General features: G+C 62.6%; 1 protein-coding gene across 4 annotated transcripts in view; it reads right to left on the bottom strand.

Moving 5' to 3' along the window:
- The window catches only part of LOC138829579 (adhesion G protein-coupled receptor B1), an 80,977-nt gene that overhangs the window by 32,899 nt on the left and 33,128 nt on the right, over positions 1 to 14,950 (bottom strand). For all 4 annotated transcript variants that reach the window (XM_070025942.1, XM_070025940.1, XM_070025943.1 and 1 more), the window contains exon 17: positions 12,935 to 12,978. In XM_070025942.1, coding sequence (XP_069882043.1) covers positions 12,935 to 12,978 — 44 coding nt within the window. The remainder of the gene's footprint in view (positions 1 to 12,934; positions 12,979 to 14,950) is intronic.

Genomic DNA, 14,950 nt, shown 5'->3' with positions numbered 1-14,950 from the left:
CGCCCGCGGCCCCGGCGCCCAGGGCCGCGCTCCGCGCCGCCCGCCCGCCCGCCCGCCTCGCCGCGCGCCGGAGCCCGCGGGAGCGCGGGGCGCGGGAGCGGCGGGAGGCGGGCGCTGGCCCCGCGCCCGGCCCGCCGAGCCCCGGAGCCCGGGACACGCCCGCGGGGGCGCGGGGCGGGGGCGCGGCGGCGCGGGGCGGCCTGGCCTCCCCCGGCCGGCCGGTGACCTTGGGCCCCGCCGCGCCCCCGCCCCAGCGCCCCTCGGCGGGCCGCCGTCCCCGGATCCCCACCCCCCCAGCCCCGGTGTCCGGCCTGGCCCCCGGGGGCGCCCGGAGCCGAAGGGCTCAGCCAGCCCCTCCTCCCCGCGCCAGCGCCGCCAGCCCCCCAGGCAGCCAGGGCCGCACAGACACTTCCCAGCCTGGGATGGGAACCGGCCTGCCGGGGGCCGGGCAGCCGGGGCCGGGTCCCTGCGGAGCCCACCGCCCCGGGCTGCCTGACAGAGGAGGGCAGGCCGACACACAGGAGCCGCTTCTGGGAAGGAGGCCTGGCGGGAGCCCCCTGTCCGTGGGCCCGCCCCTCCCTCGGCAGAGCCTGGGTCTCCTCTGCATCCCACCGGGGAAGGTGGCTGAAGCTGCTCCTCCTCCGGACAGCCCACCCTTGCTGCACCCGGCGGCCGGCCGGGAAGCCGCAGCCCCAACAGGCCTTGTCCGGTTGTACTGTGGAAAGGCACTGTCCAGCTGCTGATTCCAGAACTGCTGCAAGCCTGGCCTGGGAAGGGCTTGCCGGAAGCATGAGGGCTGCCTCCGAACCTCCTTACCTACCCTCCCTGGCCTGGTTCCCTCATCTGTCCAGGGGAGGGGGCCCCCGGGGCACAGGGGCCGCGCTGAGCGGAAAGCCTGAACGCCCATCTCTCTATGTGCTCTGGGTGGCTACACTGCGCTTGGGGTCAGGTCTGGGGAGAAGGGACCCCCGGAATACCTTAGCACCTGCAATCCTCCACTTCCCTGCTCCAGACCAGAACCACAGCTGTGGGGGCCTGGCCTGGGCTCTGCGGGGTTGGCTCCGGGTTAGTGACTCCAGGAGCTCCTGCCCACCCTGAAGTCAGTACATGGCTCTGGCCTCCACTGCTAAAGGCCAGGACTCCTCCCAGTGAGGGCCCTCTCTGTCTACAGAAACAGTACAAAGTACGTAGAAGAACAGATGGAAGGCCCCAGGTCACTTTGGCTCCCAGGTTGCCTCTGAGCCTTCCACCTGTCCCATCCTGACCTCACCAGCCCTCAGTGTCAACCACAGCCCCCACCTGGGGGCCTGCCACCGGCACAGCACAGGACACCCAGTCACAACCTGGGCAGAGACATTCAAGACATCCCTAAAGGAGACTGTGGGTCCTCTGACCACAGATGGACAGAGCTGGGCAACACGGGGCATGGGACCCTGGAGAGCCCCCAAGCTCCAAGTGGTCCCCTGACCTCCACAGCCAGAACTTTGCCAAGGTGCCCTCTCCCCATCTCCCTGTCCCCTGCACCCCACCAGTCAGAGCCATCGAGCCCTGCTGACTGCAGTGTCCTCAGGCATGGACGGCCGGCTGTCAGTACGGTCACAAAGCACCAGCAAGGCCCGTGCTCCAGGAAAACCCCACGTGCTGCATGGCCCATGGGGGGGGGGGTGGCATTTCAGAGAGTAACTCTGGAGCCACGCAATGCTGGGGCCATGGCCCAGCCCTGCCAGCCCTCCTGCTCTGAGCTCTCAACTTGTCCCAGCTGCCCGGGGGCTGCGGGAAGACTGAGTCGCGACAGCACCTTGAGCCAGGGTGAGAAGAGCCGGGCTGGCGGAGGGAGCTGGCAGTTTGGCAGGTTCCCAGCCACACCGGCAGGTCCACAGGGCGCCAGGTTCACAGCTGCTGGTCCCTACCTGGGAGACTGCCAGCCTGGTGCTTGGCCCCCAGGGCTGCTGCGGGGCCATCAGTTATCTCCTCAGCCTCCTGTAGGCCAAAGAGGCTCTGCCATCCACCTGCTGCAAGGCCGTGGAGGACAGACGCCCCCCACCGCTCCAAGAACGGCTGGCCGGGCTGGCAAGGGCAGGTGGGCAGCACTGCCTAGAAGAGGACAGGATGGGGCCCAGCTTCAGCCTCCTCCTCTCCCTAGCACCCCAATGTGCAGTCCTGAGCGGGGACCAGCTCCTCACCCGCCCACACACTCCCAATAATAAACAGCTTCCTTCCTGCACGGAGGCCTTCCCAGCAGCACTCAGACCGGCTTTGTAGATGAAGGACTCGGGGCCCCGGCAAGCCGCCGTTGTCCAAGGCCACACAGCAAGACAGCAGCGGGGCCTAGATTCCAGCTCTGCTCCACTTAGCCACCCCACCCCCGGCACATCTACAGCTGAACCCCAACTGGACAAGATCTAAAGGGATCATCAAGGCAGCCTGCAACTGGGACAGTGTGGGAACCAGAGATGGGCACTGAACGGCCTGGCCCATCCAAGCCAGAACCGGTACGGGAAGACTTACCACAGGTCACCGGGGCCTTTCTAGCAGCCCCCGACTGGGCTAGGGAAAGTCTTCGTGCAAGATGTGGGGTGGGGGCGGGTCGCAACATGAGGCTGTCTGTGTGCATCTGAGACACACGGTCATGTGGAGCCAGTCAGAAACCCTGAGGGCTCTCTTCTACTCAAGTCCTGACCAATATCTGGAAGCTCTCCCCTCGTCTGACTGCAATCCTTCCTGCGGCCTGGGGCGCTGTTCCCACCTTTGCAATGCGGGCAGGTCACCCAGCTCCTGCACGTGGGAGACCATTTGCTGCCTCTCGTCTGGGTTACAGAAAACTTGCACTATCTGGGTCACAGAGCCAGGTTCCCCCTCCTGCGCCCAGAACCCAGGAAATCTGGGTCAGTCACACTTGATCCCTGGCTCAGTGGCTTCAGGAAAGGAGAAGTCAGGGGGCAGTGACACGCTCAGAACCAGAAGAGCAGAGGACTGGGGTCCCAGTGGCTGTCTACCCCTCTGCAGGCCACAAGTGGCCCCACCGAAGAAACTGTTCCCACTGACTCCCGCCAAGGTCTCCAGTGCCCTCCATGCCCATAAGCCCACAGGGCAACTTCCTGCTGGCTCATTCCACTGGCCCGAGTGAGAATCCTGCTGGGCAGCACACAGCTGCCGGGTGCAGGCAGAGCCGTGGCAGCAGGGCGCAGCTTAGACGCCAGGCACCAACGGGCAGGGAGGGAGGACGCCGATCTTGCACTGGCCACTTGGAGGCCTTGAGCCAGGTGCTGAGCTCAGCAGCCCCTGGCTTTTGCTCAGGATGACAGGCCTGCCCTCTGGCTCCTTGTCTAGCTCATACAGCCTTCCCACACTGGGCTCGAAACCAGCCCCAAACCCTCAACCAGCCTGCCTCTGTCCCCCTGCCTGCTTCTGTCCCCTAGCCTCTATCTCCCTGGTGACAAGGGTGACAAGGCCACACAGACTTAAGGGACGCCGAGGGACAGTAACACAGAGGGGACACGGAGCCCACCTCCTGTCCACCAAGCGGGAGCCTTCTCTGCATCGTGATGCTGCCTGCCAGCCCACGGCGTGGGTGCTATTATGGGACTGTGCACTGCTGGGGTCCCCTTGGATTTGATGGGCTAATTCACACTCCAGTGTGAATGACTCACAGGGCGTCCTCCTACACAGCAGAGAGCAGCTGGGAGTGGGCACAGCGCACCCCCGTGGGGCGTCTCAGGCGCTGGGGGGGGTGAGAACCCTGTCTCTGCAGGCGGGGCGGGGCCTCTCAGCTTGGCCTTCGCGGCCCTTCCCAGGCTGGCTTCCGCCTGTGCCCCATCTCCATCGTGAACCCCAGCCTCCTTCGCCCCACATATCACCTATCGGCAGTGCCCACCTCCTACCCTAGACCCAAACCGGCATGACCATGTCCTCTGGGAAGCCTGCCCGGTGCCCAGGCTTCCTGCCTGCGTCTTCCCACAAGCTCCTCGGTACTGTGGCCGGCCCTGCCGCCTGCCCTGCCTGCTGCTGTGTGGGCACGCCTCTCCTGCTCCCCCCGCGTGGCCCCGGACAAGTGTGCACAGGCCAGTCTGGAGGACCTACTGATGCCCCTGGCTGGGTGCACCGTGCATTACACGTGCCGCTCCGGCCTCAGCCTTCAGGGCTCTGTAGGCCTCAGCCTCCTCCAGAAAGTCTCTCTGGCTCCCTCCACTCGCAGTCCTGTGCTGCTGCCAGTCTGTGAGAACCCCAAGGCCAGATCCGCTCCAGCCCCTCAGGCTCAGCTCTGGGCGATACCGGTGGCAGGAGGGACCTTTGCTCCGTGCCTCCAACCCCAGGGCTTGGGTCTATGTCTCAGCCAGACGCTCGTTCTGCCTGTGGGATGGTGCTGTCTGAGCCTCTCGGCACCGCGGGTCCGTGGCCAGGGTCACCTCCTGTCCCACCACGCAAGATGCCAATCTCACTTGTGCCTGGCGCCAGCTGCTCCCGTCAGACCTTCCAGGCACAGGTAGCCCCACCCCTGAAGCCTGCAGCCCCTCCCCCACTCCCACCCCATCCCAGGCATGGCCCAGAGGCACACACATGTCTGTCAGGCAAAGAGAGGGTTCTGCGGTGACTCTGCCTCCATAGCCCAGAAAGAATGAGCTGGCCTGGGGTGCTGGGGCTCTGCCAGCCTCACATCACCTGACTATACCCCCTGCTCAGGAGCCAGCACCGAGGACACCTGCCCTGAGCCCTCGCCCCTCATACCTTGCCCACATACCTAGAGCCCTGTCCACCTGGCCTGCCACCACCCGGCCGAGGGCCACACCAGATGCCCTCAAACCAGGCTTTTTGACTGTCCGGTGGAGCTCAAGCCAGTGTGCTGCTCAGCACTCAGCAGCTGCCTTCCCTGCTCTAGCAGGCCTCAGCCCAGCCAGCCTCGTCTCCTCCAGACCTGCTCCCAGACAGCCCAGCTTCCGGCCAGGGCCGGGACCTCCCCACCCTGCCTGAGCTACAAGCTGCTCCCCAAGGCCTCCGCCATAGCGGCACAGGGGACACTGGCTCCCCTCCAATCCCATGAAGACAACACCATCACCAGCACCACCGTCACCAGCACCACTACCACCGCCACCATCACAAACATCGTTACACCAGCAGCACCGCCACTACCACCAGCTTTGAGGCCACAAGATTACCACCACCATCACCATCACCATCACCACTACCACCGCCACCGCCACCACCACCACGCCCAGCACCAACGAAGCCACATCCACCATGGCCATTACAGAGCCAATGCCAGCGTCATCACCATTCCGCACCAGATGCAGCACTGCTACACCATTACCACGACTCCTACCACACACCAGCAAGACCAGTTACCATCACCACTGCCACCACAGCACCGGCAAGACCACAGTTACCGTCACCACTGCCACCACAGCACCAGCAAGACCAGTTACCATCACCACTGCCACCACAGCACCAGCAAGACCACAGTTACCATCATGGCCACATCCCAACCTCGCCACTACCACCACAGCCACGCGGCTCCCTCCCCACCACACTCCCATCTCCACAGCCCTGGCCAGGGCCACCAGGGGACAGATACCGCCATGTCACCACCATGGCCGCTCATCAGAACCAGAGCGTGAATGTGCAGACTGTGCACAGCACCGGCCATCGCCAGCACTGGTGACTGCAGCCTTCCTTCGGCCTCTCCAAGTCCGGGTCTCACCAGCACCCCATCCAGATGGACACTGGGGCACACAGCCACCGCTGCCGCTGTGCCTGCCACCCCGCCCTCCGGTGCGCGCCTCAGGCCAGCTCACCCGGCCTCCACGATCTGGTCATCTTGGGTCTGCCACCCTGGCTTCCTCCATCCCACAGCCAAGAGAGGAAAATGAACACCCACATCATGTGGGCCTCCCTGCTACCTTGGAAGCCCTTCCTTGTGTCTACCCCAAATCCTACCCCATATCCCAAGCTCACCCTGCAGATAGAACAGTTTACTACCACCACCTATCACTGGGCTGCCTGGAAGGGGAGGGGCTTGTTTGAGTTGATTCTTTTTTTCCTCTTTTCTTCTTTGTGGTGTTAAGTGTGGAACCCAGGGCCTTGCGCATGCCAAGCAAGTGCTCCACTACTGAGCTACAACTCCACTGAAGGCAGAGTTTGATCCTTTGTTTCTCTTTCTGGGTCTGAAGAATGGACCCAAGACCTTGCACTTGCTAAGCAAGCCACCTCCCACTGAGCGAGATCCCTAGCACACCCTTTGCTGAGGAGGTGAAAGGGGAGGGGGCTCTGCACTCCGGGGGCCCTCCCTGCCTGCATCACCACCACCCAAGACCTACCCCGCCCCTCACTGGCCGTGCCCCTTCAAGGCTGCTGCTGACCGGGGTGTGAGGGAGCATGCGGGGTCCTTTGTGGGACCCAGACCATGGGCCTGCTGTGATGACCAGGAAAGTGTGGCTGCTACTCCAGTGCCAGTGTCCTGTCACTGGGCCTGGCAGGTGGAATGGGCCTGGCAGGAGGCAGAAGGCAGGAAGCGGCAGGGGCTGGATGGAGGGGAGGGGCTGTCCCTTTCCCCACCGAGGCCCTGGAGGAGGGCCATTCTCTTGTCCATCCACTGTCCAGGAAACCGAGGCCTGGGCTTGCACAACCAGTGTGGACAGAGCCCAGGAACCTGGAGCTGTAAGAACCCAGAGGCTCCCGGCCCTTCCATGGCCCGTGGGTCTGCTTGGGCAGGAGACTAATTACTGTGGTCACACGCTCGGGGTGAATCTAGTGCCAGGCGCTGGGTGACCCCATGGAGCACGGGCAAACCCAGACAACACCTGCTGAGGGCCCCCTGTGTGTGCGCACAGTCAGGACCCGTGGGCGCGACCAGGTCCTGACCAACAGGGAGCACAAGGCTGGCTGGGACGGCTGCACACTGAGGGTGCAGACACCTGCCGGGAACAGCAGGAAGGCTGGGCTGCGGAGGGGAGAGGCCTCAGAACATGTCAAAGAGGTGAGTCTTCGCCTAGATATGGGTATCTCCGGAGCTAGGAGACTAGGAGGACTGGGGTGCAGTTCCTGGGGGGTGGAGGGACAACCAGGCAGAGCACAGTTTCTCATGGCCAGCCCCAGGTTCGGGCCCGGGCTCGTCCCTGGGTGTGACCTCTAGCAGTCCCCGAGGACCACAGCAGCCCTGCCAGTCCCTGCTACCGACCCCTGATAGGAAGGGGCAGAGCTCAAGTGGCCAAGGTCCGCCAGGAAGTCCTGCTTTGCCCTGACCCCCAGCAGGGAGCCCCGCCCCACCACCCTCCTCCTCCCCGGCTCCTCCCCAGGTCCCACACACACCCTTCTCAGGCTGCCGGAGGCCTGTGCTGGGATGCTTCGCCTCCCCACCCCCCCCACCCCCCCCGCGCCTCCTCTGCCCCATCAGGTTCCAGGAGAGAAGGGGGCTGGGACTGGCTGTTGGCAGGACCTGGCCCTTGCCAAGTCTGCCTTCCGCTGGCTCCTGACGCCCGCCCGGCCTGTCCCGCACCACCCTCTCCTAAGACACCAAAAGTGGGAGGGGCTGGGTTCTTGAAGGGACCAGGACGCAGGGCCCAGCGTGCCAGGCAGGCTCAGGGTCTCTACAGAAGGGAGAAAGTTCCCAGAATGGCCCTGGACCTGTGTGTGAGTGGACACGGGCCTCAGGCTCCTCAGCTGCAAAATGGCCCAAAGCAGGCCGAGAAGCTGCCTGGGGAATGGCAGCTAGCTGTGCCTGGCAGGTCAGGCTCCAGGAGAGGACCACACAGGAAGGACACCTTCCTCACACCTCACACCAGCTCTGTCTCCTGGCCCTTTCAGGCCGGGTAGGGAGCTGGGTGCCTGTGATCCCGGGAACCTCCTGACCCATTTGGACAGGAGCCTGCGACAAGACCTTTCAAAATCGTGATGGCTATTAGTGGACCCCAAAGTATGTCGGGAGGGAGAAAGCCCTTTGCAGAGCCCTCACAAGGCTCCTAAGTGGCAGAAACAGCCCAGACATCCTGGCAACGCCTGCGAGGGTCTCAGGCATGTGCCCTGGCTGTGAATGCCCCCTCTGCGCCTCCTGGAACCACTTGTAAGGGAAGAAGAGACGGTCCCGAGGGTCCCGCCAGCTCTCAGTTCTGTGTAGCTCTGGTTTTCCTTAATGGGGTTCAGAAGATGGCACATTTGGGGTCTGTGTGGCAGGCAGAGAGCTGTCTACTCAGGACAAAGAGCTTGACTCCTCTCTCAGCTCCCTGACCTGGCCAGGTATGCTGTCTCTACGCTCATCATCAGCCAGGGAACTAAAGGTGTCCAAAATACACGTGCACCTGTCCTCCCGGGGCCAGCAGCTGTGACCTCACTTGTCAACAGGGGCTTTGCAGGTGTCACTGAGTTAAGGATCTTGATGCCAATCGACACCAGACTCAGTGACTGGGGTCCCTAGAAGCAGAGGAGAAGTCCCAGAGACCAGAAGGAAGATGCTGTGCAAAGATGGGGAGTCTGTGTGAGGCCATCACAAGCCAGGGAACAGCAGGGCTGCCTGCCCAGGGCTGCCAGGACCAGCAGAGGCACGAGAGGTCTTCCCTCGGGCTGCTGGTGGCCCGATCTGAGTCCCTGGGACTGTGAGAGACTGGGCTCACCACTAGCGGTGACCTGAGTCGTGTGCCTGGGGCCCTGGACACTGACACCCACCCTCCAGTCCTCCTCCATCCTTCTCTGAACGGCTCACTCCATCCAAGCACCCACTCAACCTCGGTCTGTCTGCCCCCTTTCAACCTTGACTTGGTCACTCATCTGTAGTCATCTGTTCTTCCCTGTACTTGTCCCCGGATGTCCATCCTGTGTTCCTGGGAGTGTCCACCCTGCTTGCCCACCCTGACCACCTGGGGCCCATCTTCCAGGCCCTGCTTCCAGGCCTCCACTCGCACCCTTGGTCCATCCCTCCCTGTTAGGGCGCAGCGGTAACTGGGACCCAGCTGGGTCCCTCCGTTCACATGTGGCTGGGATGGGGTGGGATGTCACACCACAGGGGTCTCTTCTGGCTTGGACTCAGCTTGGCAAGCCCCCACGCCCCGTTTCCCACCCTCACCCCTGCCCCCAGGCCTTGCTCCCACTGGCCAGGTGGGGGAAAGGGGGGAAAGAGCCCGGGGGTCAGAATGGCTGAGCTGAGCACTGGCCTGGGTAGCGGGACCAGGTCACCGAACACCCCGCAGGCCACCGCACAGGGCGACAGAGTCACGGACACGAGGAGTGGGGAGCTGAGCCCGGGGTGCAGCTGCGGAGTCACTGGAGGCAGGGCAGAGCGGGTGTGTGCAAGCCCCCAGCGTATTCACTGCAAGATGAATGCCACACTAACAGCTGCCGCCTGTGGCCAGAGGAGGAGGCCCTGCAAGCATGTGACACACACAGAACGTGCGTGGCCACGTGCAGTGTTTCCACGGAGACACAGAGCAGGCTCTGCTGGTGACCTGTCAGTGTGCAGTGTGCAAAGCAGATCTCACACTAATAAAGGACTCAGTGTGTGACCAGGATGAGGGCTCGGTGTGAGCAGGCTCAGGACTCAGTGTGTGAGCAGGCTCAGGACTCAGTGTGAGCAGGGTCAGAACTCAGTGTGTGAGCAGGATGAGCAGGCTCAGGACTCAGTGCGTGAGCAAGGTCAGAACTCAGTGTGAGCAGGCTCAGGACTCAGTGTGTGAGCAGGATCAGGACTCAGTGTGTGAGCAGGGTCAGAACTCAGTGTGAGCAGGATCAGGACTCAGTGTGAGCAGGGTCAGAACTCAAGTGTGAGCAGGGTCAGGACTCAGAGGGTGAGCAGGGTCAGGACTCAGAGGGTGAGCAGGGTCAGGACTCAGAGGGTGAACAGGGTCAGGACTCAGTGTGTGAGAGGGTCAGGACTCAGTGTGTGAGAGGGTCAGGACTCAGAGGGTGAGCAGGGTCAGGATTCAGTGAATGAGCAGGGTCAGGACTCAGTGTGTGAGCAGGGACAGGACTCAGTGTGTGAGCAGGGACAGGACTCAGTGTGAGCAGGGACAGGACTCAGTGTGTGAGCAGGGACAGGACTCAGTGTGTGAGCAGGGACAGGACTCAGTGTGAGCAGGGACAGGACTCAGTGTGTGAGCAGGGACAGGACTCAGTGTGTGAGCAGGGACAGGACTCAGAGTGTGAGCAGGATCAGGGCTCAGAGTGTGAGCAGGATCAGGGCTCAGAGTGTGAGCAGGGTCAGGACTCAGTGTGTTATCAGGGTCAGGAGACAGTGTGTGAACAGGGTAGGACTCAGTGTGTGAGCAGGGACAGGACTCTGTGTGTGAGCAGGGACAGGACTCTGTGTGTGAGCAGGGTCAGGGCTCAGAGTGTGAACAGGGTCAGGGCTCAGAGTGTGAGCAGGGTCAGGGCTCAGAGTGTGAACAGGGTCAGGGCTCAGAGTGTGAGCAGGATCAGGGCTCAGTGTATGGTCAGGATCACTTTTATTAGGGTTGGAGTGTGACCAGAGTGAGAGTTTAGGGTGTGAATGAGGTCTGGGCTCTAAGCAGGTGCAGAGCTCGGCTTGTGACTGTGGTTAGGTCCAGAGCTTGTGCAGGTGTCTGAACCCTGTGTAGAACTATGGTCAAACTCAGGCAGGGTAGTCAGGAATTGTGGCTCATCCTAGAGGAGGATCTGGGTTGCTATGGATCACACCTTGCAGCTAGGAAGCCAGCCCCTGGGTCTCAGGTGCCGGCCCTGCCCTCCTTACAAGCCAGCACTGCCCCGGACGCTTGGCCCCTTCTCTACCAGGGCACAGGCACAGGTCCAAATGGCACAAGCCCGCCTGGGGGACACTGGCAGCAGCAGGCCAGGCCTTCCTCTTGGGAGAAAGTGACCATCGGCCATGAGGTGAAGAGCTGCCCAATAGGGAGCAGAGCAGAGTGAAGCGGGGGCGGGGTCTGGGAGGTACGGGGGCTCTACCTTCCTGTCAGCCTCTGACTCAGCCTCTCGGGCTCTGGGTGGCCCCTGTGGGGTGCCTCCATCACCACAGGACTTTCAGCGGCCGGCAGGCTCTGGAGGCCCCGGCTGCAGGTGCAGGTGCTCTGTGTGCCCGGCGCCAGCCTGGGGGGCACCTGCGTGCAGGCTGCGGCTGGAGCTCCACCAACCACCCAACCATACTGTGCCTCCCTACTCTGCCTGAGGTTAGGCCTTTCGTGGTCCCATTCTCCAGGCATGCCCAGGAGATGGGTGTGTCAGGGGTACTCAAGGCCGTGAGAAGGTGGGTAGGAGGAGGCCACGCCCAGCATCCCACACAATTGACCATGGTCCTTTAGCCACTCCACTCCACTACCACCCGAACAGGCAGGCCTCCATCCCAGGGACTAGAAGCTGAGGCTTCTGGGGCAGAATCTGTCCATGGTCCACAGCCTGGCCTCCTGGGCCACAGACCGGCAGGGCACTGTCTTTGGTTCAGTGGGAAGTAGTGACAGGCTGGGCAGGCCGGCTGTCCCTGATGGGACATGGGCTACACTAGCGCTTATGTTGGCAGAGAGGGGGAAGGCCGGTAAGAGCTGGTTGGGTCACCCCCCCACACACACACACACCCCTAGGAGCTGCAGAGCGAGATGTCCGGGCTAGCGGTGGCTTGCACCAGAGTCAAGGAAGACCACTGTCAGCCCCAGCCCCACCTCCATCCCTAAAAAGACAAAAGTCCAGGATGCCCCAAGTTGCCCATCCAGCAACCAGGAGCCAAGGGACTCGGTCCTCATCTGTTCTTCCTTTTTCCATCCTTTTCCAAAACAAAGAGCTTAAGCCACCAGCAAAGCCGGAACAAATTGACGGGCAGCAACCTCAGCCAGCAGCCAGTGTCTCGGGGCAGTGGCAAGGCCAGAGGAGTCCAGTGTCTGAGCCAGTGGGGCAGTGTGGCCTGGCCCTGCACCCCTGGTCCCGGGGCTCTGCCTCTCCTCACTGGCATGGAGAGGGTGGAGGCCCAGGCTTCACAGGGTCAGACCTCCCAACAGCTTCTGTCTCCCAGGACACTAGGCCCAAGAGCCCCTCCCCTTCACGGCCTCCCCCTGCTAGGCCTCTCCCCTCCACGCCAACCACCAGGGAAGCTGACCGCACAGCACACAGCTCCAGAGTCACCTGGCATACTCACACCCTGTCTAGCCTGGAGAAGACCCAGGGGCAGGGCTGGGCTCCCACGGCTCCCATCTACAGTGCTAGCTACTCTGGAGTTTGAGATCCAGAGGACTGAGATTCAAAGCCAGTCAGGACAAAAGTCGATGAACCTACACCATCAACAATCAAGAATCCAGGCTGTAGACAGGGCTCCAGCCGAAGAACAATAGCTGAGCAAGTTCCAGATCCTCAGTTCAAACCCAGGCAGGCAGGTGGCGCCACCCCACCCCCACTGCACCGTCCCGGTACTCGCAAAGCCTGGGTGCCCAGCCCCTGCGCACTCTGGAAAGCTCCACACTTCCTGGCCCTCTTGGTCTCCTGGGGAGCTCTTTTGGCCATGTCCACCCCTCCAAAAGGTCCCTCCCCCTCCCCTTGCCCTCCCTGTGATCCAATATCCCAACTCCCAGCTCCACACATGGCTCAGCCTCCTGCCCAGGCAGGCCAGCCGGTGCTTATAAGGTGCTTCACAAGGGCTGACGGCCAGGGCCAGGCCGCGGGCACCCATCATGGGCGCCCAGCCGGTCACTCTGGTGAGTCTCAGCTCCTCCTCTAGGCCACCGTCCTAGCAGCTACCTCCTAGCTTCTCTGTGCCTAGCACTCACCACCTAACACCAGCATTGGACTGCTCTGGGCAGGACAGGCCCGCGGGTGGGATCCAACCACCCTGCAGGGTGGGTTTGGAGGCAGGCCACTAGCTCAAGAGCAGGAAACAGTGAGAACTGCCAGAGCACATAGAGAGATGGGGGAGAGGGGCCAGGGCCCCACAACTTAAGCCCCCCCACCCCCACGGCACCACCGCACATCCCCCTGGCACAAGGCCCCGTGAACTTACATGTCTGTCTCATCCCACAGGATACAGGTCTGGTTGGTGGTGCCCTGGAAGAGAAGGGAAAGTCAGGGCCACCAAAGTATGTGCCCACCTGCCCTCTCCCCAGGGGCTGGGCTACTGCCCGGGTGTGCACAAGCATACCAGGCTGTGCTGGTCCCGGGGAGACTGTCATTTGTGAACCGGACTAGACCAACGTTAGGGAGGCATGGCCACCCACTGCCACAGTGAGGCCTTGAGCCTCCTGTCCACATGGCTAAAGCCGTCCAACAAGAACACAGCCCCTCACCAGGGTGAGGGAGGGCTGAGGCGGCCCACAGCAGGGGCTGAGTGGACACCCAGAACTGCTCACGTTCCCAGTGCAGCAAGTGCAACCAGAGAGCATGCCTGCGCGGCGCCCTGCCAGCCCGCGGCTGGTGAGGCGTGAACTGGCAACACCCGCTCGGCAACGCTCACACCCGCTCTGCAACGCTCACCCACTCTGAACCTGCTCTAACACGCTCTACACACGCTCTCACACCTGCTCTGCAACGCTCACACCTGCTCTGCAACGCTCACACCCGCTCTGCAACGCTCACCCACTCTGCACCTGCTCACACCTGCTCTGCACACGCTCACACCTGCTCTGCAACGCTCACACCCGCTCTGCAATGCTCACCCACTCTGCACCTGCTCACACCTGCTCTGCACACACTCACACCTGTTCTGCACACACACCTGCTCTGCACACGCTCACACCTGCCCTGCACACGCTCACACCCACTCTGCAACGCTCACACCCGCTCTACACATGCTCACCCGCTCTGCACCTGCTCACACCTGCTCTGCACACACTCACACCCGCTCTGCACAGGCTCACACCCGCCTTGCACACGCTCACACCCTCCCTGCACATGCTCACACCCGCTCTACACACGATCACACCTGCTCTGCAACGCTCACACCCGCTCTGCACCTGCTCATACCCGCTCTGCACCTGCTCACACCCGCTCTGCACACGCTCACACCCACTCTGCACATGCTCTGCATACGCTCACACCCGCTCTACACACGCTCACACCCGCTCTTCACCTGCTCACACCTGCTCTGCACACGCTCACACCCGCTCTGCACACGCTCACACCCGCTCTGCAACGCTCACACCCGCTCTGCAACAATCACACCCGCTCTGCAACGCTCACACCCGCTCTGCAACACTCACACCCACTCTGCAACGCTCACACCCGCTCTGCAACGCTCACACCTGCTCTGCAATGCTCACACCTGCTCTATACACGCTCACACCCGCTCTGCAACAATCACACCTGCTCTGCAACGCTCACCCACTCTGCACCTGCTCACACCTGCTCTGCACACGCTCACACTGCTCTGCAACGCTCACACCCGCTCTACACACACACCCACTCTGCACCTGCTCACACCCACTGCACACACTCACACCTGCTCTGCACACATACCCGCCTTGCACACGCTCACACCCACTCTGCAACGCTCACACCCGCTCTACACACGCTCACACCCGCTCTGCACCTGCTCACACCCACTCTGCACACGCTCACACCTGCTCTGCAACGCTCACACCTGCCTTGCACACGCTCACACCCGCCCTGCACACGCTCACACCAGCTCTGCACCTGCTCACACCCGCTCTGCACACGCTCACACCTGCTCTGCACCTGCTCACACCCACTCTGCACACGCTCACACCCGCTCTGCAACGCTCACACCCGCTCTGCACATGCTCACACCCGCTCTGGAATGCTCACACCCACTCTGTACACGTTCACACCTGCTCTGCACACACTCACCCGCTCTGCACATGTTCACACCCACTCTGCACACACTCACACCCGTTCTGCATACGCTTTGCACACGCTCACACCTGCTCTGCACAGGCTCACACCCGCTCTGCACATGCTCCTGGCACAGGAAGCGCCCGGCCCTCACACATTTGATGATCAAGGGAACAGAGGGGCAGGGAGGCTGAGCAACGCCCCCGAGTCACCGAAGGGACAGAGTTGA

Source organism: Dipodomys merriami, unplaced genomic scaffold (genome assembly GCF_024711535.1).
Source record: "Dipodomys merriami isolate MVZ:Mamm:240054 unplaced genomic scaffold, mDipMer1.0.p SCAF_174, whole genome shotgun sequence".
NCBI classification, from domain to species: Eukaryota; Metazoa; Chordata; class Mammalia; order Rodentia; family Heteromyidae; genus Dipodomys; species Dipodomys merriami.
Note: the sequence above shows the minus strand (reverse complement) of the source record. Positions and strands in the feature narration are given on the sequence as shown.